The sequence below is a fragment of the Erinaceus europaeus genome, chromosome 21 (genome assembly GCF_950295315.1).
Source record: "Erinaceus europaeus chromosome 21, mEriEur2.1, whole genome shotgun sequence".
In the NCBI taxonomy this organism is placed as follows: domain Eukaryota; kingdom Metazoa; phylum Chordata; class Mammalia; order Eulipotyphla; family Erinaceidae; genus Erinaceus; species Erinaceus europaeus.
The window spans coordinates 7,474,664-7,502,433 of NC_080182.1; the positions used below are offsets into that span (position 1 = coordinate 7,474,664).

General features: G+C 46.0%; 1 protein-coding gene across 5 annotated transcripts in view; it reads right to left on the minus strand.

The window, feature by feature from the left end:
• The window catches only part of CNTN6 (contactin 6), a 331,006-nt gene that overhangs the window by 60,182 nt on the left and 243,054 nt on the right, over window positions 1–27,770 (minus strand). For all 5 annotated transcript variants that reach the window (XM_016190506.2, XM_060180342.1, XM_060180344.1 and 2 more), the window contains 3 exons: window positions 23,120–23,256; window positions 20,813–20,942; window positions 18,787–18,937 (listed from right to left, as the gene is read on the minus strand). In XM_016190506.2, the coding sequence (XP_016045992.1) occupies window positions 18,787–18,937; window positions 20,813–20,942; window positions 23,120–23,256 (418 nt within the window). The remainder of the gene's footprint in view (window positions 1–18,786; window positions 18,938–20,812; window positions 20,943–23,119; window positions 23,257–27,770) is intronic.

A 27,770-nucleotide genomic window follows, 5' to 3' on the forward strand; every position in this document is an offset into this window, starting at 1 on the left:
AGGGAAGGAAGGAAGGAAGGAAGGAGGGAAGGAAGGAAGGAAGGAAGAAAGAAAGAAGACAGAAAGGGATAAAAAGAAAAAGAAGGATGGATGGGAGGAAGGAAGGAAGGAAAGAATGAAAAAATAAAGGGAGAGAAAGAAAAAGAGGAATGAAGGAAGGAAGAAGAACGAAAGGAAGAAAAAAAAAAAGGAAGGAAGGGGCTACATAAGGTGTTGTTATTCTTTCATTTCATTTTGTCTGTCTTTTGGGGAAGGGCCAGCATATTCTGCTCAGGAAGAGCCAAGTCCTGATAGGAACAGGAAATGGCAGGCCCAGAGCACAGTCCTCCTGCTGGCTTCCCAAGAAGTTGTCACACATAACCTGGGTTTCAGCAGGTCCCCAAGTGGGGTTTGACACCCCTCCAGGAGGTCTTTTGAGTGAGGTTATCAGCATAAGATACCCCCTGCCCTGAGGGGAGAGGTTTGAGCCTGAAACTTTCTTTTCTTTTGCTAATGACCTTGTTCTGCCTTCCAGCCTCTCTCAGAACCACCCTCTCAGATCCCTGGCAATTCTGGCAGGTATTAGAAAGCCAATAGGGTCTCTCAACTTATTTGGATGGATTTTGTTTTAGAACAATCCCACTGAACATCATTTGCAACTCTTTCTTAAAGCAAAGCCTGCCTCCTCCAGGGATTGGGGGTGGGGGACAGGGTGGGACTGTATTCCAGTGGGATTACCTAAAGCCTGCTAAACTGACCCTGGCGCCAGGGATTCAGATGCAACTCATGTCCCTGTATCGGGGGGGTGGGGTGGTGGATCAGGCCCAGAGATTGCTCCCCCCCCAACACGTTTCAAAATTCGTCACACATAAACCCAAGGAGGCGTTGAGGAGAAAGTATGATTTTCAGAAATTTTCATCTTTAGTCAGGATTACTGAGAACACCCATAAATTGGAGTGCATGTGGTCCATGAGTGAGGGAGAAAGAGAGAGAGAGAGAGAGAGGGAGAATGAGCAAGAGTCATTTACTTACATATTGGCAGGCCCATGTCCAGAGAAAGAGAGAGAGAGAGAGAGAGAAAAGCACTCCCATAGCACTAGCTTATATAAACACACATTTTCTTTCTCTTCCTTTTGAAGCCACACCCAAACCTGCTACCACTCCCATTTCCCTGGGGGAGTGTTCTGGCCTGGTGCAGTGTCTATTGTGTTCCCCTGGGTACTTCCTATAGTTTAGGAACCTCAACACCCCTTCCCTACTCTCCTCTACCCTGGGCTGTCAGAGGACAAAGCCCCCCACCCCCCCCCGCCCTCAGCAGTGGCCACCTCCTTTTCTCTTTGCGCCCTGTTAGCTTCAGCATGGAGACAGCCAGCCAGTGTGGCTCCCTGGGTCTAGACACCAGGTGAGTCAGGCCAGTGAAGGAAGACCTCAAGTCTGCGTGTTGCTGCGTGTTGCTGGGGAGTGACGGGGAACAGGACAATGGGCACCATGTCCCCTTTCAGTTCAGCTAGTCGGGGTTCTAGACTGGCACCTGCAGGGAAGAATCAAAAGAGAGACAGCCGTGTTTTTTTTTTTTGGGGGGGGGGCATTTATGAGACAAAGCAGGGCTGGAGGAGAAAGTGTGTGGCGGTGTGAGAGAGGAGGGAAAGAGAGTGAAGCCTAAGTTCCCCTGTCTCCTAACTTACAGTGGCTTCAGCAGGAGCCTCCAGGACTAACTCCAGCCTTTGTCTCCAGGTGCTGCAGGTCTGCATACCTCTGCATTTAAGGCCACAGCAGTCAGGGAGAGGGGGGGTGCTGGTGTGGGATGCACACACACTGGGGCTACTGGCCTCTCTTCCTGGCTGCCTGCAAGGTACAGAGTGAAGGCCTGCTCATGTCCTTCTTCCAGAGCAGTCTTTCCCTTCTTCTTCTAGCGTTTGCCCTTCTTCCGTAGCCAGTCAACAGCGTCAGGTTGAGCCTGATGTCAAGTTTCGAGACCTCCTTTGAATCTGGAGAGGTGGCAGTCGTTGACTATGTGGGTCATAGTCTGTCTGGAGCCGCAGGGGCAGTTCGGGTCGTCTCTGGCCCCCCAGCGGTGGAACATAGCGGCGCACTGGCCATGGCCTGTTCGATAGCGATTGAGGAGGGCCCAATCATAATGTGCCAGGTCAAAGCCGGGTTGACGCTTGCAGGGGTATGTGATGAGGTGTTTGTTCTTTACCTCAGCTGACTGCCAACTCTGTTTCCAAGAGTCTGGAACAGAGAAGTTCAGTGTAGGCATAGTCTTTCCCTAAGCAGCCCCAGAACAACTGCCCACCCTCCCTTCCCCAACCCCCAGCTTGCTGTCCTTGGACTGAGATGCAGATGGGGCCAGCACAGCTCAGACTGCTTCCCAATAGTAAAGATGGCTCTGTTTTGCCATGGCACCACATACTTGCACAGGCGAGCCCCTGCTTTTCCTGCCCCATGCTGCCTGAGTCACCCCATTACCTTGTCATCTGAATTGTATTTATCTAAGAGTTTTATTTTTTTCATATTTATTTATTCCCTTTTGTTGCCCTTGTTGTTGTTTTTTTTGTCGTAGTTATTATTGTTGTTGTTATTGATGTCGTCATTGTTGGATAGAACAGAGAGAAATGGAGAGAGGAGTGGGAGACAGAGAGGAGGAGAGAAAGACAGACACCTGCAGACCTGTCTTTGCGCTTTGCATCACGTGTGTGTTGTTTTCAACGGGTTATGTTGTTTTCTCCGGGCTATGTTGTTTTCGCCGGGCTGGCTTCACAGGCAGGTAACAGACGACCAGGGACTCATGGTTGAGCTGTAGGCAGTATCTCTTTATTCATGCAGGACGCAGCACAATCTAAGACGAGCTAAGCTAAACTCAAGTACCCTAAAACTCACAATGCTGTCTTTATATATACTTGCCAAGTAGGGTGGAAACAGGATGTGACATAGAGAGGGTGGAGAGAAAAGTGACTGGTGAAAATCAGAGTGTGACAAGGAGGGGGTGGAGCAGGTGAGAACCCTATCACTGAACCACCAATGTCCTGGAGTGCTTTATGTAAATGTAAAAGTGATTTATGTAAATAGACCAAAGCTTTGAATGGGATTAAATCTATCCCTATATAGGCATATGGTTAAGCAGAAGCCAGGGGGAGCTGGCATACTATCCAACACGTGTGTGCTTAACCCGCTGCACTACCACCCGACTCCCAGATTTTTGTATTTTTTAAATTTAATTTAATTTAACTTTTATTTAAGAAAGGATAAATTAACAAAACTATAGGGTAGGAGGGGTACAACTCCACACAATTCCCAACACCCAATCTCCATATCCCACTCCTTCCCCTGATAGCTTTACCACTCTCTATCCCTCTGGGAGCATGGACCCAGGGTCATTGTGGGTTGCAGAAGGTGGAAGGTCTGGCTTCTGTAATTTCTTCCCCTGATTTCTGTATTTTTATTTACTCATTTACTAGATACAGACAGAGAGAAACAGAGGTGGATGGGGAGATAGAGAAGGTGAGAGAAACAGAGCTGCCTGCAGCACTGTTTCAGAGCTATAGAAGCTTCCAATCTACAGGTGGGATTAGGAGCTTAAACCTAGATCTTTGCACATGGTGACATGTGTTAAACTGAGGTGTGCCACCACCAGGCCCCCTTTTCTAAGACCTCTTTTTAAAAAATTAAGTCAGCTTAGGGAAAGCAGCACCTTCCCCCTGCTCCCTGCAGGCAGCCAGGAGAAGGCCCAGAGGCAGAGCCAGCAGCCCAGTGTGTCTGCAGCTCCTGCCCCAGCTCCCTCCCTCCCTGACTGCAAAGGCCCCAGCATGCAGATGGAGGCAGATGAGACCCCTGGAGACAGAGGCTGAAGCTCATCCCCTTCTTCTGAAGGGACTAGAAAGCTGGGAAGACCTGTCTCTCAGTCTCTCCCTAACTTGGAGGGTCTGCATGCCCAGATGGCCTTCTCCTTTTCTGTCCTTACTTTCTCCCAATAAATGCTCATCTTCTCCCTGAAACAGGACTGGATCTCTTTGTGATTCTTCCATGTAGGAGTCAGTCTAGAACCCCAGGGAAGGGAACTGGGGAATGCTCCCAGTTAGCTGCTTCCACAACCAAAATAAAAGGCCAGTTTTAAGCTCACAGCAAGATTGAATGAAAAACTAAGGCGATAACCTCCTGTGTCTCCCAACAGGTAGAACCTCCATTATCAATGCTCCAGAGCAGAAGGGAGCTGTCACAGGGGAGCTTACGGACTACAGCCTCACAGGTGTTAGGTGCATCTGGAGTGTCCCTTGGTGTAAACACACCCAGGGTTTACACAAGCATACAGAACACTACATGCACCGCTGTAGCACTGTCAGAGACATATGTTCTGGGTGTCGCATAGATGCACACAGGACAAGACAGGCAGATGGAGTTCACCAGAGGAAAGCATCATGGGACTGCCCACCACCCCTGAGCTGCACCAGATGAGCCAATTAGGGAAAGAAAAAAAAAGTCTCCAACATTGACAATTTGACCAATCACAAGCGATCAGGGGTGGGGCTAAAGGAGACCATTAGCTTACTTATAATTCTTCTCCTAATAAATTTTCTTAACACACTAATGGTTTCCTGCACTTTTTGCCAGAAAGAACCTGGAAGGTGCAACACAGGCTGTGAACTACCCAGTCCATCCTTAACAGTACCCTAGGACAGTTTCTTAGCCTGCTCTAAAAATCCATCCTGTTCTCTCTGGCCACCCTTCCCTCCCCCACACCCTGGTCATTTTCTAAAAGATTTATAGGATGGGGGAGACAGCATCATGGTTATGTAAAAAGAATTTCAGGTCTGAGGCTCCAAAGTCCCAGGTTCAATCCCTCCCCCACCATAAGCCAAAGTTGAACAGTGCTCTGGTCTCCCAGTCTCCCTCCCTCCCTCCCTCCCTCCCTCCCTCCCTCCCTCCCTCCCTCCCTCCCTCCCTTCCTTCCTATCAATAAAATATACTTTTAAAAAATATTTATTAAATGAGAGAGAAAACCATGGAGTCCCACTGGCACATACAGTTGTAAGGATCAAACTTAGAAACTCCTGCGATGCAAGTCCTGTGCTCCTACTGCTGAGCCACCTCCTTGGGGGAATCCACCACCTCCACAAGCTGACCTTTCCCACACTGAGTGCTCTAAGGTTGGAATCACACCATGTGTGGCCTTTTCAGATGGTCTTCTTTCACAGCATAAGAAGCATTTCAGGCTCCTCTTTGTCTTTCCATGACTTGGCAGCTCATTTCTTTCTTTCTTTTTTTTTTTTTTATTATCTTTATTTATTGGATAGAGACAGCCAGAAATCAAGAGGGAAGGGGGTGATAAAAAGGGAGAGAGACAGAGAGACACCTGCAGCCCTGCTTCACCACTTGTAAAGCTTTCCCCCTGCAGGTGGGGACCGGGGGCTCAAACCTGGGTCCTTGCACATTGTAATACATGCACTTAACCAGGTGTGCCACCACCCGGCCCCACGGCAGCTCATTTCTTTACAGCACTTGTCAAAGCTGTTTGCTACTCTGTTCCAGCCTTTCCTGAGTAAAACTGAAATCTGGGGTGCAGAAAAGCAAAACACAGCCTGAGGCTGACAGTTTGGAGAGAGTGACAATCTCTCTTTGGCAGCAGCCACACTGTCACATTCTTTTACCTGTGATGGGCCCAGGACAAAAACCTGATTGGGAAGGATCCAGATCCCAGGCTGAGCAGAATGGGGCAGGGGAGGTTGCACAGTGGAGCCCTCCCTGGCCCAGGGTGCACGCCCCTGGTGTTGCCAATTTCTCTGGTTCCTGTAATCCCTGAACCCAAGAGTGGGTGGCAGTCACTAAGGTAAACAAAGGGAAAGAGAGAGAGAGAACAGGAGTTGAGGTTTTACAGGACATGTTTATTATGGGGAAAGGACAGGAGGGGAGGAGAAGAGAGGCTCCTGCAGAGAAACAGGAGGGGGACCTCGAATGAGGTGCCCAGTTTGGGCAGAAACTGGGGTCTTTATAAAGAGCTCCCTTATCTCTTCAGTGTGGTGGAGGCTTCACAGGCTGAGCCCATATTCACCCAGTCAGCTCCTGATCTGCTCCCTCTAGTGGCTGGGTGGGAATCTTGTCCTCTGCACAGCTGGCCATGTGGCAGATTCCACAACTGTTCATGAATGTTACCTGCTTGGCTCACGGGAACCTTTCTCGAGCACGGTGACATGGGGAGCAAAAAGCTCTTGGCCTTCTGCCTGGGTTCCCTCTCCTGGCCTGCCTCACTGTCCTTTTTCTGTCTCATGGGTGAGGTTTCTCCTCATTTTCTGTACCTGGGCTGTATAAGAGCATGACAAGATAGTCCCCGTACCTGGTGAACTCTTTTCAGACTTCTACATAGATGTGTCTTTGGCAAATCTTTTCGCATTGCTGTAGGCACCAACCCAGGCACAAGCAGAATGGGGAAGTTTAAATGGATAATTCCATGATTGGGGGCTAGGTGCTGGCACCCCCAGTAGAAAGTACGTATTACAATGCACAAGAATTCAGGTTCCAACCCCAGTTCCCCATCTGTAGAGGAAAAGCTTCAGAAGCTGTGAAGCAGGGCTGTGGGTATCTTTCTCTCTCCTTTTCTATCTGCCCCTTCCCTCTTGATTTCACTCTGTATCTATCAAAATAAATAAATAATAAGACATTGAGAGAGAGAATTCCATGATTGTAATTAGCAACAAAACCCTACCTTAGGACCACCCAGAGAATGTGAGAGGCCTGTACAGTCAGTGCAGAACAGGGACTGGGGGCTAAGAATACCCCTGATAAGGAGGGAGACAGGGCAGAGGGAGCTGCCCAGTGGCTGACTCCAGGCTAGGGTGTATCTGAAGCTGTGGAGAGCACACACACAGGTGGGCCAGCAAACCCCCTGCGTGAGGCAGTGCGGACAGGTGAGCTGAGGGGACCCCAGTGCTCTCTCCCGTTTACATTACTGATCTATACTTTGATTCAATAAAAACCTTTCTTGCTCTGCTCTTCACCCTGCCTGTCCCTAGTGGAAGATACAGTTCAAAGGACCCACAGTTCCAGGAACCCCGCAACTTACTCTGTTGACAGAGCAGAACTTCTTTTTTTTTCTTAAGATTTTAAAAAATATTTATTTATTTATTCCCTTTTGTTGCCTTTGTTGTTTTATTGTTGTAGTTATTATTGTTGTTATTATTGCTGTCAGTGTTGTTGGATAGGACAAAGAGAAATGGAGAGAGGAGGAGACAGAGAGGAGGAGAGAAAGATAAACACCTGCAGACCTGCTTCACTGTCTGTGAAGTGACTCCCCTGCAGGTGGGGAGCCGGGGGCTCTAACCCGGGTCCTTATGCCAGTCCTTGTGCTTGGTGCCACGTACGCTTAACCCGATGTGCTATCGCCCGACTCCCAGAGCAGAACTTCTTAATTGCAACTAAGTCCTGCATCTCATGTCTGTCTTTCATAGACTTGGTGCTGTAGCTAACAAGCCATGTCCACCCCAAGGTCCTCTTCCTTTTGTTCTGTGTGGAATCCTGGGATCTCTGCAGCTTTCTTTTCTGTACTTAGTCTGGGATCCACTTTGAGTTCATCTGTGTGGTAAGTCTAAGATCTGCTATGGCTCCATTCGTTGTTTCTTTTTTGTCTTTTTCTTGTGTGGGGATATTCAGTTGTTTCAGCACTGTGTGCTGAAAGGCCACCTTGGTTCTATTATATCACCTCTGTTATTTTCTTTGCTCTCTAAACAGTAAAAGCTAAATTTGTTTTGGAGGCAAGGAATAGAGGCGTTTAAGACCATGAAAAGATTCCTTTTGCTTGGTGTTGTGGGGCCTCAATTCTCATGATGCTACTTTTGGGAAAATTTGCTTGATTTTGATCTAAACTTTGTAAGTAAAATGGGGAGAACTGTGGTACCACCACCATCATTTTTTTTTTTTTTTTGAGAACTGAATTAAAATCTGTTTACATGGCTGAGCATAAGCCTATTAGAGGGTACTGACTGCCCCAGATGGTAGGTATTTTTCTCTAGTTCTTCACAGTCTTGGAGGATATCTACAATTAATAGGTGCTTAATACATATAGGTTTTCAATTTTATCTCCTCCCAAGTTTTTAGCTCTTTATTTCTAGGCCCAGAAGTACATTTACTAATATTAACAGTAAATTCAGTAAATTAACAGAAAGTCAGTCAGATATTGGGGACGGGGGATAATGGGACTCTGGAGATCACAGACACTTCCTTGCTCTGTGTTTGCACACCAGGGACATGAGAATTGGGGCTCAAGCATATTGCAGGAGCACATGGCAAGTGGGAACTTGAACACAAAAAGATGCCCACTGTGGAAGGAGCTTGGGTAAGCTGGCCAATAAAAGACTGACCCAGGTATGATGTGTGTAAGGTTTAAGAGAGGGCTGTTACACATGGAGGGGTTTCTGGGAACTTCTCCACAGCCCTCTAGTGCCTGCCTGTGCTCAAGTTTTCTCTTCCCTCTAATTTCACTTCTGCATGAATCCTACCTCATAACTTAGTACAGGAAGATTTGGAAATCACATACCTATCATGCATGTTCCCTTGTAATTCTTTCAAGCATATTTTGCATTGGATCTGTGAAAGGAAACTTAGCACAACTCTACCTCTTACAAGATTATCTATTTGTACAAAAATAAAAATTAGGGATGGGGAAATAGCTTACTTGGATAGAGTGCTGCTCTGCCATGGGTATGACTCAAGTTCGAGCCTGGCCCTGGCCTTATTGAAGGAAGTATTGGTGATGTGAGAAATAGCCCAGTTGGTTGTAGCCTTTTCATTGGTGTCTATCAATGCAGTCTGACTACAGACCCCTGACTTTTCCATGTCTAAGTGACTACAACCATGCCTTGTTTTTCTTCAAAATTAGCTTAGACTTCCCAGCCCCTTCCTAAATCTCCCATTCCCATTAGAGCTACATTGTAACTCAGACTTCCTGGCCCAAAGCCCCTTCCTCCATCTGTCTTTTTCAGTATAGCCACATTGTCCTGGCCAAAACCCCCTTCCTTGCACTTCCTTTCCCACTATTGTCCTTCCTAATATCCGCCCCCATCCCCTTTTCCTGAATATGGTTAGATTGTGAGCCAATTCCCTCTCTCCAAAGGGGAAGAGGACAGGTTGTTCCACGTCCAGTAATGTATAAAAAGGCTCTGCAGATTGCCTTTGGTGTGCGTGCTGGTTTATACCCTTGCACATAAATATATGGAAAGCCTTTCCTTTGCTCGTGACTCTCGGTGTCTCAGTGCATGCTTTAAGGCATAGACAGAGTGAGCTTTGCACTATTTCCCACAGTGCTGCGGTCTCCCTCATACACATACACTCTCTCACTCTCACTCTCTGCCTCTATGAAAAAATGAATGAGTGAATAAAAATAAAGATGAAAGCTAATTGAGGCACAGGCCAAGTGATGACTTGGCTGAGTGAATTTCTGTCAGTTTGTTGTTGTCGCATAAAGCGAGGCAGTGACCAAGGCAGACACAGCCAAATTGGGCTTATTAGACTTGAGTGCACAGAGCAGGTCTTACTTAAGTAAGCTTTTCTACAGTTTCTCTCCTGAAACTAAAAGTTACACTACAGACCATGATGCAATCTTTTCAAATCCTTATGCTAATAAAGGCCTTATGGGAGTTCCCTGTACTTCCCTTGATCCACAAGAAACACAGTGCAATGGCAACAGCACCTTCTTAGCTTCTCTGCTCTTCCCCAACAAATGCTGACCTTGCCTAGGGCTCCTGTCTTGAGATAATTAGCCACTGAGCCATCCCAAAGGAATTCCATATTGGCTGTGTTCTGTCAGAAAGTACTTTTGTGTTGGGTGCCTGGGGGAGAAACAGGCATGCAGGTGGGGCTTAAGTTGCCTTTCTTTCACTATTGGGAACAGATAAGAGAAATGCCTATCTTAGCTATATGGATATATATCTGGCAATATTGTCATATATGCATCTAAGTATATACTTGGCAATATTGTCATATATGTATCTAAGTATGTACCTGGCAATATTGTCATCTGCCTGTCTGTCTGTATCTAACTACATATCTACATATATAAAAGTCTACATATCATGTTAAACAGAAAAACATGCTCCCTATGACATGATTGTTCAGAAGTGGCTTGGGGGATGGCGAAAGAGCTCATTTGGATAGTGAGCTGCTTTACCATGTATGCAACCCAGGTTCATGTCTGACCCACACTGGATTAGAGAAAGCTTCAGTGCTGCTCTCTCTCTCAGTGTGGCTTGGGCGGGTTAAGCACACGTGGCACAAAGCGCAAGGACTGGCGTAAGGATCCCGGTTGGAGCCTCCAGCTCCCCACCTGCAGGAGGTTCACTTCACAGGCAGTGAAGCAGGTCTGCAGGTGTCTATCTTTCTCTCCCCTTCTCTGTCTTCCCCATCTCTCTCCATTTCTCTCTGTCCTATACAGCAACGACAGCATCAATAACAACAACGATAAACAACATTGGTAACAAAAGGGAAAATAATTTTTTTTTAAATGTGGCTTGGGATTACTATATAGTTAAACAAAAGATTTTAACTACCTAGAGATTAGAAATAAACTGGACACATTTAATTTCTAAGGAAATGGAAACACTGCCGCTCTTGGTTTTTAACTTCCCCAAGTCCCTGGCTTCTGCAATTCTTTTTTTTAAAAATTTTTTGTATTTATTTATTCCCTTTTGCTGTCCTTGTTGTTTTGTTGTTGTAGTTATTACTGATGTTGTTGTTGTTGGTAGGACAGAGAGAAATGGAGAGAGGAGGGGAAGACAGAGAGGGGGAGAGAAAGATAGACACTTGCAGACCTACGTCACCGCCTGTGAAGCGACTCCCCTGCAGGTGGGGAGCCGGGGGCCCAAACCAGGATCCTTACACTTTGTGCCACCTATGCTTAACCCACTGCACTACTGCTCGACTCCTCGGCTTCTGCAATTCTATGGCATCCTGACAGCCAGATGCTTTACAGTGCCGCCTTTGGTCTGGCCGTCTTCCTTTCCAGAGCAGAGACATGAGATCCAGATTTTAGAATCACCTATACTGCCTGCTCCTTTGTTTAAGCCGCATGCTGCGGTGACACTCCTTGAATAAGTGGGGGGGGGGGGAGGCTTCTTCTTCTAGCGTTTGCCCTTCTTCCATAGCCAGTCAACAGCGTCAGGTGGAGCCTGATGTCAAGTTTCGAGACCTCCTTTGAATCTGGAGAGGTGGCAGTCGTTGACTATGTGGGTCATAGTCTGTCTGGAGCCGCAGGGGCAGTTCGGGTCATCTCTGGCTCCCCAGCGATGGAACATAGTGGCGCACCGGCCATGGCCTGTTCGATAGCGATTGAGGAGGGCCCAATCATAACGTGCTAGGTCAAAGCCGGGTTGAAGCTTGCAGGGGTCTGTGATGAGGTGTTTTTTTTTCTTTACCTCAGCTGACTGCCAACTCTGTTTCCAAGAGTATGAAACAGAGAAGTTCAGTGTAGGCATAGGGGACTAGATTGGATGATGAGACGTCAAGCGGTGGACAGGGTGGGTGGGCGAAGATATCCACGTATATTGGCAGGTCCAGTCAAGCGTAGACGTGGGAAATGAACTTAGATGATGCCGCATCCCGACGAATATCTGGCGGGGTGATGTTACTAAGAACTGGCAGCCATGGAACCGGGGTAGAACGGATGGTTCCAGAAATGATCCTCATGGAGGAATATAATTTGGAATCGACCAAGTGGACATGGGGGCTACGGAACCATACTGGGGCACAGTATTCTGCAGTGGAATAGCATAATGCCAGAGATGATGATCGTAGTGTGGAAGCGCTCGCGCCCCATGAGGAGCTGGCCAGTCTTGCAATGATGTTATTCCTCGCGCCCACCTTTGCTGCAGTTTTTATGAGATGTTCATGAAATGACAGGGTGCGATCGAGAGTAACGCCAAGATAGACTGGCTTGGCTTCATGCCGGATTCTCATATCATTAAGCTGCACATTAAGCTCACGCGAGGCCGAGGCATGGTGTAGATGGAAAACAGATGATGCCGTTTTTGCAGTGCTAGGGATTAGTCGCCATTTTTTACAGTAATCAGATATCAGAGACATGTCTTTTGTGAGTGTTTCCTCGAGGATGTCGAACTTGGATGCCTGAATTGCACAGCAGATGTCATCAGCGTAGATGAACTTCCTTGAAGAAGTTTCTGGGAGGTCATTGATGTAAATATTAAATAGCGTAGGAGCCAGAACAGAGCCCTGGGGGAGGCCACTTGAGACAAGTCTCCATCTGCTAGACTTGTCACCCAGATGCACCCGGAATCTTCTGTTTTGGAGAAGAAACGATATAGTGTTGGCCACCCATGGAGGCAGGCATCTTGAGATCTTGACTAGAAGACCACGATGCCAGACCGTGTCATAGGCTGCTGTGAGATCAACAAAGACAGCACCCGTCTTTAAATTCTTCTGGAATCCATTTTCAATGTAAGTTGAGAGGGGGGGAGGCTGGATTGTGACATCAGTGGCAGAGGAGAGTCCCTGAGAGCTTAGCTCAGTAAAGCAGGGAAAGGAGAGAAGAGGCACAGTTAGATGTTCAGTGGAAGAAGAGGAAGTCAAGTAAAGGTCTCCCTTTGCAGCAGTATTTTGGGAAGCCTAAGGGGACACCAAGAAGATTCCTACACTGATGCTTATGCCAATATGCCTTGTAGCCCCAAAGCAAATGAAAGGAAAACCACAGGGTGTTACATAAGTTGTCCAGGGACAAAGATAAGTTTGTGACTTAAAAGACATTTCTTTAGGGGCTGGTGCAATAGCTTACTTGAATAGTAGCTACTTTACAATGTGGGGGACATGATTTGCGTCCAGCCTTCACTGCATTCCAGGAAGCTTCAGTGCCCGGATCTCTTTGACTCCCTTTTTCTGTCTGTCTGTCTGTCTAAGCAAACAAATGAATAGGATATTCTTTAAAAAAAAAAAAAAAACCCTCCCAAATAAACAGAAGAGAATAGATGAAAGGTACAGCGGAAGAGTATGTGCAGAACAGAACAGGGAGAGGTGAGCCTCAGAGGATGCTGGCTGCTCTCTTCCTCACATCACAGCGGAAGGGGAGCCTATCCTGAGACTCCCTCCACACCTCCAAACTGTGTGAGGGAGATGCCAGCCAGATCTGCAGTCAACTCTGACACCGTCAGAAGATCCGATTGCTGAGAGGTGAGTGGAAATTGGGAGGTTTCAGCCCAGGTCCTTCAGTTCCCTCAGGTGTAGAGGGATGAAGAACTGGACCAGCAAATCAGGGATCCTTTCACTCCAGTGCTTGGCAATCTGGTGCTTTCAGAATACGGCATTCTGGGAAGCATCCCCTCTGTTCTCTGGGACATGTGAAAGATGTTGCTGAGAGTTCCATCTTTGGCCCCCTCTCCCAGGGAGTCACTGTTCCCAAAGTGTGCACAACAGAGCCCTCAAAAGTGACTGAGAAGAAGACTAGCTGGGGGTATAATTCCATCTGCAAGTTCGGAGCCTTTTCTTGATTATTATGCACAAATTCCTATCTAGATCCAAGCTTTTAGGTGGCTTAGGGAGTTATCCTTATCGTTGGTGTTGGATGTTACATAAAAATACAATGAGGCAGCTAGGGGAAAAGATCAACTGGTAAACTCAAACACCTGAGATTTCTATATTGAGCCATGGGCTCCATGTGCAGGGCCGGAGCTCTGACCTCTGTCTCTGCTATGATGTCTCCTCTCATGTGAAACAAGTGGAATGGATCTTTACATAAATAATCAGGCTAGGGAGATAGCACCATGGTTTTGCAAAACACTTTCATGCCTGAGGCTCTGAGGTACCAGGTTCAGTGCCCAGCACCACCATAAGCCTGAGCTGAGTGAGCCTTGCTGTGGTGCTTCCTTCTCTATCTGTCTGATTAATATAAAATAAATTATATAAATACTCATAGTCAGATCTGGACTGAGGAGACAGCATAATGGTTCTGCAAAAGATCGTCATGCTTGAGGCTCCAAAGTTTCGGGTTTCATTTCCTACACCACTGTAAACCAGAGCTCAGCAGTGGTCTAGAAAACAAAAAAGATACAAAAGGCAACTGGTCCTTCCAGCACTGAGGATGCAGGATCTTCATGCAGACCGACCTCCCCTCAGTCTCTGGACAACACAGCCACTTGCTCCACAGCTTCTGTTGACATGAAAGGGGACCCTGACTGTACCCTTCACTGCTGTCAGAAGAGCTATCACTGAAGTGAAGTTGTTAAGGGACCTTAATTGTCCAGGGCACAGAGGATGCTGGCTTCCAGGGGACCCTCACCTAAGGCCACTGGGCGGAGTTCCAGGTGTAGGGGTGAAGCTACCTGGAACAAATCTACCTGTCTGTGAATGCTGTGTGATGATAGGACATTTTTTTACCTTCCTAAGAATCATGCTTCCACCCTCAACTATGAGCAGCTAGAGCCCCTCAGAGGTGTCTCCTGACGATTAAATGCATCATACAGCTAGTCCTTCACAGGTAGATACAGTCAGGTTTTCCTCATGTTGATACAAGCTGTAAGCAATCTCTCCTCAGGCGATAACAAATGAAACAATCAGCTTTAGCTTCATAGTTTTAGGGGAGTGATTAGCAGGGTGTCTGCTTTGCTCAGACCACGGTAGGAAGTGAGGGCACAGTCTCCTCAAGATGGATGTCTAGAACTGGACCTACTGATTACATGATAGTCCCAGAAATGACCATGTGGGATTCACTCACTGGTCACCTGAGCCTGGCATGTAACACGTGGAGGTGACCACAACCATAGAAACTGGTGTCCAGCCCTCCTAGGTTTCCCTTGGCTTAGCCAGGAGCTGTTCTGGCAGGCACTGTGTGACTAATATTCCTGAGATGTCTTTCTCTGTTTCCATAGTGAAGGCATCCAAGAAACAGTGAACTCGGACACAAGAGAGCACTAGTGGTTTTAACAGAGCTCACAGCCTGCGGGACCACAGTCTTGGTGTTCAGTGTGGGGTCTTCACAAATGCCCTGGCTTTTCCTGAAGAGAGGCGACACCCATTGCCTTCCTAAGTAGATGCCATTATTTGTTTGTTTATTTATTTATTATTGTTATTTTATCTATTTATTTTGCCTTCAGGGTTATCGCAAGGGCTCAGTGCCTGCACTACGAACCCATTGCTCCCGGAAGCCAGTCCCCCACCTTTTTATGGTTGCCCTTGTTGTTGCTGTTTGTATTGCTCCTGGATAGGACAGAGAGAAATGGAGAGAGGAGGGGAAGAGAGAGAGGGGGAGAGAAAGACAGACACCTGCAGACCTGCTTCACCGCTTGTTAAGGGACCCCCCCCTGCAGGTGGGGAGTTGGGAGCTCGAACCAGGATCCTTGAGCGGGTCCTTGCGCTTCACACTATGTGCGCTTAACCCACTGTGCTACTGCCTTGCCCCCCGTAAATGCCATTTTTAACTATCATTTCTTTTTTTCTATTTATTATTTTCTTTTTTTTAAATAGGTTTTTTTAAAAAAAACTTATTTTATATCTTTATTTATTGGATAGAGACAGCCAGAAATTGAGAGGAGGGGGGGGGAGATAGAGAGGGGAGAGAAGCAGAGAGACACCTGCAGCCCTGACTTACCACTTGTAAAGCTTTCCCCCTACAGGTGGGGACTGAGGACTTGAACCCCAGTCCTTGCATACTTTAATATGTGCACTCAACCAGGTGCACCACTGAGTCCTATTTATATTATGTTCTATTATTTGTACTGGGGGTGGGGATTAATGGTTTTCAGTACCACTGTTGACATGTGAGTATAATCTCTCATCACCTCATGAAAGTTGTCTGCAGAACACTCTCATCCACAACTCAGCTCCTTTTCCATCATCCTGCACCAGGTCCCCAAACAACTGTCATCCTCATCAAGTGGAAATAGCAAGAAGAAGGAGGTCTGACTCCATATTCCTGGAGGAAAGCATGCGTTTTGGGGCTCAGATTCCATCTACCTGCATTTTAAGAAATATTTATTTAAAAGAGTGAGAGGAGAGGGGGTGAGGGGGAGAGAGGGAGAGGGAAAGGGATAGAGGGAAAAGGAGACTGAGAAGGAGAGAGGAAGAGGGGGAGAGAGAAAAACAGAGGCTATCACTATGGCTCCTGCAGTTCCAGGGGCCAGACTTAGAACATCATACTTGCAGATATGCTTCACTACTTGTGTACTCTGCCAGTGTAGCACTACTTGCCCAGCCACGTGTTGCTGTTTATGTTTACAAGAGAAAGAAAGAGAAAGGAGAAGAGGAGAGAGAAGCAGAGCACCCTTCAGCCCTGGTACACACTGGGATCACGGGATTCAAGTTGGTGCCCAGACCCTGCGTTGTCTCCCCAGTTGTCTACCTGGAGTCTGAGTCTCACCACCTGCCCGTGTACGTGCGAGTCTGTGGGCTGATTCATGAAGGAGATGGAAGGAAAGGCTGAAATACATAAGTGGCCACCACATTCTGTAAGTAGGCAATAGAGAGCGGCGACAGAAGAGGCTTCTTTAGAGCTCTTTCAACCATCGCCAGGTTGTTATACTTTATTGGAAGCAAGAGTTAGTGACGGTGGAATTTCAGGGTAGAAAGGGCCATATAGAAGTTTTATAACAAAGACTAAAAAAAGACATTTCCCACAGAGGTATTCCCAAGGTCAACAACTAAAAACTACTCCTATTTGGGATCGTAAAAACTTTAAACTGTTCTCGAGCTGACGCTTCATCGCCCTCCATGAACAGTCCTGCTAGACTCTGATAGAGGTGAGGGAGGGAGGACATGGCCTCACCCTCCTCACCCCTCTATCATTCCTCTCATCCGTGTTTCCTCTTCTCTTCCTCCATTCCATCTTCCCTTTTCCCCACCAACCTCCCTCTTCCTCCCCCCACCCCTTTCTTCCTAGTTCCCATCTTCCTTCATGCTTTTCTGTTTCCCTTTCTGTTCTCCACTGTTCTTTCTAATTTCCCTCATCTCTTTCCTCCTCACTCTTTCCTTCCTTGCTTCTCTTTTCTCCCTCCACACCTTCTTTCCTCATTTCTCTAGTTTTTTTTTTTTAACTTTATTAGTCATTGCTGGAACATCACTGCTCCAAGCTGACTTTTTCAGATAGAGACAAAGACAGACAGGGAGAGAGGAAGAGAGGCACCAAGCTCTGAAACTTCTCCCTGTGCACTGGAGGCTGGGCTTGAACCTGGGCCAGGTGCCTGGTGAAGCAGGTACACTCTGCAAGTGAACCATCTTGCCAGCCCCCTCACCTTTAGCTCACTCTGGCTGAAAATCACCACAACGTTGCAAGAGGCCATTGAGCTGACTGTGAGGCCACACACTCAGGGAATGCCAGCCAGCACCATGTGGCCCAGCTCTGTGCCACCACTGCAGATGTGGCCCCAGGGCATGGATGTATGGATACCTGGCAGAGGTGCACCTGTAGCCTCACTTCCTGACATCATGCTTGATGGGAAGCGAAGCGTGTGTAAAGCTGAGAGAAGTTCTGCATAGGAACACACCCATAGTCACTTCTCTGTCACAGAGACACTGTGGATGCTGGGGGGATTCAAAGAGACACTCCTGAGGCTGGAAAGAGTCAAGAGTCATTCTGAAGGGGACGAAACATGAGAAAACAAAAACCTTGAGGCCTGCCTACCTCCTTCCCTTCCTCTGTTTGTGGAGCTGGGGCTGCACACATACATGCAATTTTCTGCTTTGGGGCAGATTTTAAAATCAGACAGAGATACACACAGAGAAGGAGAGACTGTTCTGGAGTTTGCTCTGAGGTCAGGGCACCTCAAATGCAGCAGCCATACTGGAAGATGGGCTGTGGACACAGGAAGGACTGTGTGCATCCTGCCTCCGGCCCTGGGAAGCTGACTTCATGCTGACAACAGCATCCCTCAACGTGCTCAAGGCCTTTCTCTACCCAGCTTCCTCCAGCTCTGCTCCCGGCTCCCGCCTTCCCATCAATCTCATAGCCTTCCCTGTCCCTGCCCCTCTCCTGTATCTGTGCCCTGCTGGAGGGTGTGTGACTGTGCTCCCATCACCCAGGACAGAGACCTGCCCTGGCCCTCCTTGCAGCTCTACTCACAGAAGCACTCCCAGCTGGGCCCCCAACAGGTGCAGTCTGGGCAGAACTTGACTACTTGGCCAGGCCAGATTCTCCAGCACCATGGCCTCATGCCCACCCCAGGAGAAAGGACTCCCCGCCTCCCCAAGAGATCCCCCTCCACCTGCCCTGCAGAAATGGCTTCCTCTGTCACTGGGGATACAGATCCAATGCCAGGTGAGTCGGTCATGCTAAAGAGCCCCTCTCCTGTCTGGGATGGCTTCATGATTTCTCAGCAGGTCGGATAAGAAAAGATCTCTGAGCCAAACACATAAATGGCTCTGGCTGGAGGTATGGATCCACCTGCCAGAACTCCTACCTTCTATACCCCCAAAAGAATTTTGGTCCATACTATCAGTGGGGTAAACAATAGGGAAGTTTCCAGTGGAGGGGGGTGGGACATAGAACTCTGTTGGCAGGAACTGTATGGAATTACACCCCTGTTATCTTACAACCTTGTAAGTCAATATTAAATCATTAATAACTTATAAAAATTCATACAATAAAAAACAGTAATGGTTCTGGGGGTTCTAAGGACAAACCTAGTATAGCACCCTTGCCTTCCCAGGCCAGAGCCATCTGCAAACTGAGGTCACCTGCCATCGTCCCACTGTGGACAGGCTGGCTGTCCACATGTTGTCCTTGGCTCATTGCAAAGGAGAACACTTTAGAACAGCCTGGGACTCCTGGAGATCCGATAGACACCATGTTACAGAACACATCATAGTACAAAGAGAGCATGCACTAACCTGCTGCTGGGTCTCAATGGCTCGGGGCCCCTCTTCCAGGTGATGGCTGCTGCAGGGAAGGCGCTGGGCTGGCATGGGATCTCGATGTCCCCCCCCACCTGGACCACAGACACTCTCCTCACTGGGCGTTTGGAGAAGCTGGGAGCTGAGGCTAAAGACCAAATGACAAAGACAACTGTGAGCTTGGTCTGTGAAAACTGAGCCACACAAGAGGGTAGTGTGGTCAGTGGAGGGATCCAAGGTCACCTTCTGCTGTGCTCAAGGTAGTCAGAAATGCCTGAACTTGTGAGAACTTGTGATGTAAAGGTGGCAATATCAGGCCAGAGTTAGTGAGGGGTCCACAGGCACATGAAACAGTGTGCTACATTGGATGGATATATATATGTTAATATTTATTTATTAATATTTATTCCATTTTGTTGCCCTTGTTTTATTGTTGTAGTTATTATTGTTGTTGTTATTGATGTCTTTGTTGTTGGATAGGACAGAGAGAAATGGAGAGAGGAGGGGAAGACAGAGAGAGGGAGAGAAAGATAGAAACCTGCAGACCTGCTTTACTGCCTGTGAAGCGACTCCCCTGCAGGTGGGGAGCCAGAGGCTCCTACCAGGATCCTTAAGCTGGTCCTTGCGCTTAACTTGTGCTTAACTTGCTGTGCTACCGCCCGACTCCCACATTGGTTATATTTTAATTATCTTATTTAATTAATTTTATTTTGATAGGACAGAGAGAAATTGAGAGGGGATGAGACAGAGAGCAAGGAGGGGGGAGAGAAAGAGAGAGCTCGAGGGAGAAAGATACCTGCAGTGCTGTGTTACCACTCGTGAAGCTTTCCCCCTACAGGTGGGGTCCCGGGGATTGAACCCCTGTCCCTGCTCACTGTAATGCCCCCGCTCAACCAGTCGTGCCACCGCCTGGGCCCACACCGGTTACTATTCAAGAAATGAAAAGCCAAACCCAAGTGGGTAACATTTGTGGCCACACTGAAAGCCCAGGAAACAAAAGGTCACCTAGTCTATGGAGAAAGAGAGCTCTGGGGCAGTGAGGGTGGGGTGTGAAAGGCTGCAGCCCTCGTGGGAAACAGTATGCATAGTCCTCGTGCAAATAAAATTGTACAGATCTTAGGAGCCTGTGGTACCACTCCTCAGACTTAAGTGAAAGTCAGGGAAATACAACTTTGAAAGGATCTTCAACTCTGTGTTCACAGAACTCAAAGATAAAGACTTAACTTAAATGTCTGTGGTCCGGGAGATGGCGCAGTGGATTATGATTTCATCGGACTCTCAAGCATGAGGTCTTGAGTTCGATCCCCGGCAACACATGTACCAGAGTCATGTCTCGTTCTTTCTCTCTCTCCTATTTTTCTCATAAATAAATAAATAAATGAATAGATTCTTTTTTAAAAAAAGACTCAACTTAAATGTCCATAGAAGGAAGTGACTGAAAGAAGAATCATACAGGTGCACCACCACCCACCCGGCCCACTTCTGCTTTTCATATCTAAAGCAGCAAAAGTCCTAGACTGAGGTTCAGGAGGGCTACTGTTTACGTCTGACCCCAGGCTGGGGTCAGGTTCTGGCAGTACCTCTGCTGGTGGCCTCCTCAGGGCTCCTCGGGCTTTGTCCAGACAGGATGCTAATTTTTACCTTGTATTTTTTTTTTAATTTTCTTTTAATTGGGTAAGGACAGCCAGAAATCAAGAGGGAAGGGGGTGATAAAGAGGGAGAGAAATAGAGAGACACTTGCAGCCCTGTTTCTCCACTTGCAAAGCTTTCCCCCTGCAGGTGGGGACCGAAGCCTTGAACCCACTTCCTTGGGCATTGTAATACATGTGCTCAACCAGGTGTGCCACCACCCGGCCCCTTGCAGTTTTTGTTTTTAAAAGCTAATTTAGACTTTGCCTTTATGTCAAAGGAAGTGATTTCTAATTTTCAGAAAAACTGGGTTTTGCTGATGCCTGCTCATAGCTTACTAAGCTGTCCTTAGGAATCTGGGTGCTATGAATAGCTGAAGGAATGAGTGACTTACCTAGCACTCTCAGCTCTGCATTAGCATAGATGACCCGATGTTTATTCTCTGCGGTGCACTGGTAGACCCCAGAGTCGGACACATTCAGGGTGGGGATGGTCAGGGTTCCGTTTTCTATCTGAATTCTCTCCTGATAAAAAAGGAAGTCACACTGAGATGCTACTTTGCTAATAATACATCCTTTGAACTAGCTAGGTTATTAAACATGTGTGCACAGCCAGGAGACCTGGTACTTTGATGACAGAGAACTGATGTTCAAGAAGATCAGCTTTACAAGAAACGGCAGGTGCCCAGGCAGCTTTCTGAACTTAAAGGATACATGGAACAAAGCCAAGAACAAAGTCAGTGAGTAGCAGATTTCATGTTATCTTGGCCTTTTAAAAAATATTTATTTATTCCTTTTTGTTGCCCTAGTGTTTTATTGTTGTAGTTATTATTATTATTATTGATGTCTTTGTTGTTGGATAGGACAGAGAGAAATGGAGAGAGGAGGGGAAGACAGAGAGGGGGAGAGAAAGACAGACACCTGTAGACCTGCTTCACCACTTGTGAAGCGACTCCCCTGCAGGTGGGGAGCCGGGGCTCGAACGGAGATCCTTGCGCCGGTCCTTGTATCTTGTCCTTTTGACAGTGTCTGCATTGTATGTATGCTCACTTCTGCTTAGACAGTATACAAAATTATTTGGAACACTGTACTGGTCCAATGACTCCAGAAAACATGGTTGACAATCCTATCAGACATGGATATCATGATTAGAATGCTTCCTCGGCTTTCCGTCATCGGGTCTGGATGACTTGATAATGTTGTAATTGAGTCATTAAGCTGCAGGCACTCAGCTATTCTTTTCTGCAGCTGACTATAAAGAATGCTCCAGCAGCCCAGATCTGTTGCAGAGACCCATCTTGGAGTTTAGGAACACACTTTGGAGCACACACAATGAAATCATTTAACAGTGCAAAGATGAACTATCTCAAGGTGCCTGCTGGTAGTCTCTGAGGACAACACTAGGCTGTGGGAAAACAGGAAGCTTTACAGGGAGAAGCATACTGGACGAAAATGCCACTAGGGCTGAAACACAAAGAGCAACACTGCGTTTTGCTTCTAAACAACAGATGTTCGCTGGGTCTCTGGCTGTGCTACTCGAGTAAAAGGAAATGGAGAATCAAGACGATTATTTGGATAATGTGATGGGGAAGACAACATCTCATTTTCAGTACATTGTAGAAGGAATTATGCTTTAGATTGAAAAAAAAAATGCTGATAAGTGCACCAGTCCACCATCTTCCTCTGGGCTCAGACACAAAAATTCGTTTTCATAAAAGCAGGGAGCTAGGCAATGATTGTGAGAGCCTGGGTCTTGTAACCCGACCAAGTTAAGAATCCTGATTCTGACATTTACTAGTTGCGGAGTGAACTCACCCTTCTGAAAATAATTCTCTTCATTGTTGCCAAGAAATTATACTTTGTATCTCTTCGAAGGTTGTAATGATTATATAAGAAGACAGTACCTGGGAGAATATGTAAGCCAAGACCTGGCTCACCTGAGAGCATAGTAGATACTAACTCTGGGAATTATGCTGGGCCACAGTGATGGTGATGATGATGGGATGGGGGCGGGGGTGATACTGTGATGGTGCTGAAGATGGGATGTGAAAGCAGATCTATGGTTGACAAGTATGGGGATTTCCAAAAGCAGTCTTCTCCATTCTTCTTTGATCTTCTCTCTCTCTCTCTCTCTCTCTCTCTCTCTCTCTCTTTTCATGAAACTGTGGCCTCAGCAGCTGTGTGGTTTCACAGCTCTGGGCTATTCTTTTTTAATTTTTTAAAAATTATTTTTATTTATTTATTTATTGGATAGAGACAGCCAGAAATCAAGAGGGAAGGGGGTGACAGAGAAGGAGACAGAGAGACACCTGCAGCACAGTTTCACCACTTGTGAAGCTGTCCTCCTGCTGGTGGAGACTGGAGGCTTGAACCTGGGTCCTTGTGCCTTGTAACGTATGAACCCAACCAAGTGTGCCGCCACCCACCGGGCCCTCTGGGCTACTCTTTTCACATCGATTGAGAGACAGAGAACAGGAGATGCGCCACAACACTGAGGTTTCCTCCACTGCTATAGCATCTCCGATGTGGTTCCTGGGCTACACACTTGGCTGTGCAGGCACCCTACCAGGTAAGCTCTCTCTTCTGATTTGCAACAGCGATGACAGAATGTCTAAAGAGCATGCCTCGTTTCCTAACTCCTAATAAACATCCCACAGACGCTGGGTGCTGCTGTTGATAAGAGGTCCCCTAAAGCCGCTTACCTCTGGACTGAGGCGTTCACCATTCTTTAACCAAGTGTACCATGGGCTGGGTTTGCCCCTCGCTTTGCATTCCCAAAACAAGCTGTCGTAGATAGACAGGTATGTGTTCTGGATTGTTTGCTCCCATTCTGGAGGGGCTGTTTCAAAGAGAGACAAGAGCAGCTATTTGGCAAGTCAGTTATCCAATGCGGCACCAGGCTACCTTCCACTGCCCGCAGAGTGAGTGCTGGGGCTGGGGCTTAGGGGGGTGGAGGTGGGGGTAGGCAGTGAGTGTCTGGTTACAAATGCCAGTGGACCCCCCTAGCAATTGAATAATGTCATTTGCCACTTTGCTGTGCCTACATAACAAGTTGGGAATTGTGGGAAAGCGTCCAAGCACTGAACAAGACCTTATTATAACTCCAGGCCAACTACTGGGACAGAGGTCATGTTAGAACATGCACAATTTCCAGTCCTCTGGAAATAATGCCTGGTCTAAGCTAACTAAAAGTAAGCGTATCTCTGTTTAGTCACAATTACAGCTCCAGAGCTTGAAGTACACACACACACAAAATGAGCCTCATCACCTGTTAGTAGGACGACAATCTAGATAAGACTCTTGACAAGAGTGACTGCATTCACAGCTAATGTCAATTCAGTGTTTTAACTTTAATGCTGGGGGGAGGCATGACTTTTTTCTGTCTTTCTTTTTTTTTTTATAACTCATACTCTAAAAAAAATTCTCAGCAGCATCTAGCCAATATCAGCTGGCATAATTGATATCAAAGTGTTCTTCAGGTGCTAGGTAGTATTAGCCTGGCAATCACTCATGGAAGCTGGTGGGTATGAATTAAATGTGTTATAATGAGCATTTCTTCCAGAGAGATGACACGCAATGACAGGGAGGAGTCATTTTTCTCCTTCTTCTTCTTCTTCTTCTTCTTCTTCTTCTTCTTCTTCTTCTTCTTCTTCTTCTTCTTCTTCTTCTTCTTCTCCACCTTCTCCTTCTTCTTCTCCACCTTCTCCTCTTCCTCCTCCTTCTCCTTCTTCTTCTTTTTCCTGAGGTCTGTCTTTGAATATACAGAAGACTCTTCCCTGAGACTCACAGGTGATCATGAGCCAGATGTTTTACATGTGTAAAATATACTCAGTTCTCCCTCCAAAATCTTTTCTAGTGGGTTTCTGCAGAGACAGTAATAGACTGTACCAGAAGACACAGTTAGAAAACAGAGATGCCACAATGTGGACTTGAAGCAGGACTACTGCTCAGGATATTCTGGGATGCTAACCAAATAGGAAGGTGCTGGGTGGAGAGGGGCAGGGGGGCAGGTAGGGTGAGTTACTAAGCTGCCCACTACTCTCAGTCGTGGTCACTGGCCCTTCTTGGTGCATGGAACAAGTAGCATGTCCATCTTCTTTTCATCAGGAGGCCAACACAAAGCAAGTCTAAGAAGAACGGTGTGTACAGGCTAAACTGAATCAGGTTTCTACACATTTCAAGCATATTTCATGTTTTGCAAATAAATTATTCAGAGGTGCTTTTGATCAGGGATATGAAAGAATTAATCATATATATTCTACCTAGCTTACCAAGTTTTTAAGATGGATCCTGGTCTATTATTCAATGGGAAAAATGTAACTTTAAAACATCTATTTAATGTGTACTTTCTTTGGATGGTGAAGACTCCAAAAAGCAAGAACTTTGAACTATAATGAAAATACATGAAAGAGTTAGGATTTCAGGTCTTACCCTGGGGTTTCAGTGTCCCCGTCCCCCCTACCCCCATAGATTGGATGTGTAAAGTCATTTAACTTATTGGAAAAGGCTGCAAATTATTAATTTAAGCACAGTCATGTAAGGGTGTTGAGAGATTCTTTTCTTGAAAATTTCAGGTATTACTCAATTCTTAGGTACATCAATCTGTTCTTTGTTCCTTTGGAAACACACGGATGTATACTCTAGCAGATAACAAAAAAATCTTAATATTTGTCTTATTGGCTATTATCCATTAATTCTCCACAGGGACCACTTGGAGCATCTCAGTGGCTCACTGGGTTGTGGAGGTCCCAGGGATGCTTGGAGATGGGCTAAGTGGCCAGGGGTGTCTGCTCTCAGAAGTCTGCTCAAGGAGCTCCCCTTGGATCTGATAAATATATCCATAAGATGAGCTCAGTTTAGCTAAGCTTTAATATAGAAAAAAAAAAGCTTCAGGTTTCAAAAAGAGTTTATTTATTTATTAGCTAAATACAAAGAGAATGAGAGGAGGGAAGGAGGGAGAGAGGGAGAGGGAGAGAGGGAGAGAGAGAGAGAGAGAGAGAGAGAGGATACTAGAGAATTACTCTGCCACATGGGACGTTGGGAATTGAACCTGGAATTTCATGCTTGAGAGTTCAGTGCTCTAGCCACTGTGCCACCTTTCAGGGCAGTATTTATGTTTTCTTACTTATAATAATATCAATGAAAGTTATTTCTCATTTTGAATAACAGAGTTATATAAATTACCATTTGTAAAATTTTCAGAGGAAGCTAACAGTTGCTGTAACACTGCAGACTTCTGATTTCCAGTTTTTAGTGACTTCTGTCTCCTAAGTTTCTTTCTTTCTTTTTTGTGCCTCCAGGGTTATTGCTGGGGCTCAGTGCCTGCACTACCAATCCACTGCTCCTGGAGGCTATTTTTTCCCTTTTTGTTGCCCTTGTTGTTTATCATTGTTGTTTTATTATTGTTCTTATTGCTGTCATTGTTGTTGGATAGGACAGAGAGAAATCTAGAGAGGCAGGGAAGACAGAGAAGGGGAGAGAAAGACAGACACCTGCAGACCTGCTTCACAACCGTGAAGTAACACCCCTGCAGGTGTGGATTGAACCAGGATCCTTACACTGGTCCTTGTGCTTCACGCCATGTGTGCTTAACCTGCTGCACTACTGCCTGGCCCCCTCTCCTAAGTTTCTTAATTAAATCTTAGTGTGTTCTTTTTTTTTTTAATAAATACTTTATTTTATTTTATTTTATTTTTATATATTTATTTTATTTACTTATTCCCTTTTGTTGCCCTTGTTGTTTTATTGTTGTAGTTACTATTGTTGTTGTCGTTGTTGGATAGGACAGAGAGAAATGGAGAGAGGGAGGGGAAGACAGAGAGGAGGAGAGAAAGATAGACACCTGCAGACCTGCTTCACCGCCTGTGAAGCGACTCCCCTGCAGGTGGGGAAATCTTAGTGTGTTTTTAAAACTTTTTCTTATTCCCTTTTGTTGCCCTTGTTTTATTGTTATAGTTATTATTGTTGTTTTTGTTGGATAAGACAGAGAGAAATGGAGAGAGGAGGGGAAGACAGAGAAGGGGAGAGAAAGACAGACACCTGCAGACCTGCTTCACCGCTTGTGAAGTGATTCCCCTGCAGGTGGGGAGAGGGGGCTTGAACCAGGATCCTTACACCGGCCCTAGCACTTTGTGCCACATGTGCTTAACCTGCTGCGTTACTGCCCGACTCCCAAATCTTAGTGTATTTAACAGATAAAGGAGATATCTATTTTAAATCACTCCAAATTTAAAATTTTGTTATTATTTTCATTTATTTATTGGATAGAGACAGAAATCAAGAAGGAAGGGGGTGACAGAAGGAGAGAGACAGAGAGACACCTGCAGCCCTGCTTCACCACTTGCAAAGCTTCCCCCTGCAGGTGGGGATAAGGGACTTGAACCTGGGTCCTTGTGTATTGCAACGTGTGCGCTCAAGCAGATGTGCCAACATTCGACTCCCAATCACTCAAAAGTTTTTAGCTTGTTGGTGCTAGCTTGTAAAATCCTCAAAATCATTTCCTTACTATTTTATTTAGAAAAGATGTTAGATGCCAAAGACTTTCTTTAAAAAATCAGGAATCACTGGTACATATATATATTAGCCTATATATGTATATACATAATCAGCATTGCTACAACTCTAGAGGGATAATCAGTAAGAAGTCATATTCTATAATATAAAACAACAGTTTTCATTCCGAGTTAAAATTGGAAATTGTAAAGGAAATGGAAAGGAATATAACTAGGGTTCAATATATCCTTACTACAGGATACTAAACTGGAATTCCTAGGAGATGATTACAATCACTTAGACATTTCTAGTTATCAAAATTTGTTTACTCCAATTGCTTTATCATTGATTATAGGTATGTCTTACAGAAAAGTATATTTCACTATGTATAGACCCAGTTTTTAAAAGTACTCTGGTGTAACTAATTAAATTTAGCAAGGATGTTATAAGTATCTTACAAACAGCAAAAAGTCTGACAATACAAGGTTATATTTTATGGTTTATTTGATGTAAAAGAAAAAAGTAAATTTCACATGAGTTTGTGTTTTGGTTTGGATGAGAGTAGGCATGAAGAAAACATTTATTTGCATAACATAATGGTTATGCAAAGACTTTCATGCCTGGGGCAACAAAAGTCCCAGGTCAATCTCCAGTACCATCAGATGCTAGAGCTGAGCAGGGGTTTGGTCTCTCCCTGTGTATCTTTCTCTGTATCTCTCGCATTAATTAATATATACGTATATATGTATGTATATATGCTTATCTTAGAGAAAACATATTTCTAGAACACATGCTTTTATCATCTTTCTCAAGTCTAGGTAATAGAGGCATACACAAACATGCATACATTAAAGACTTTAT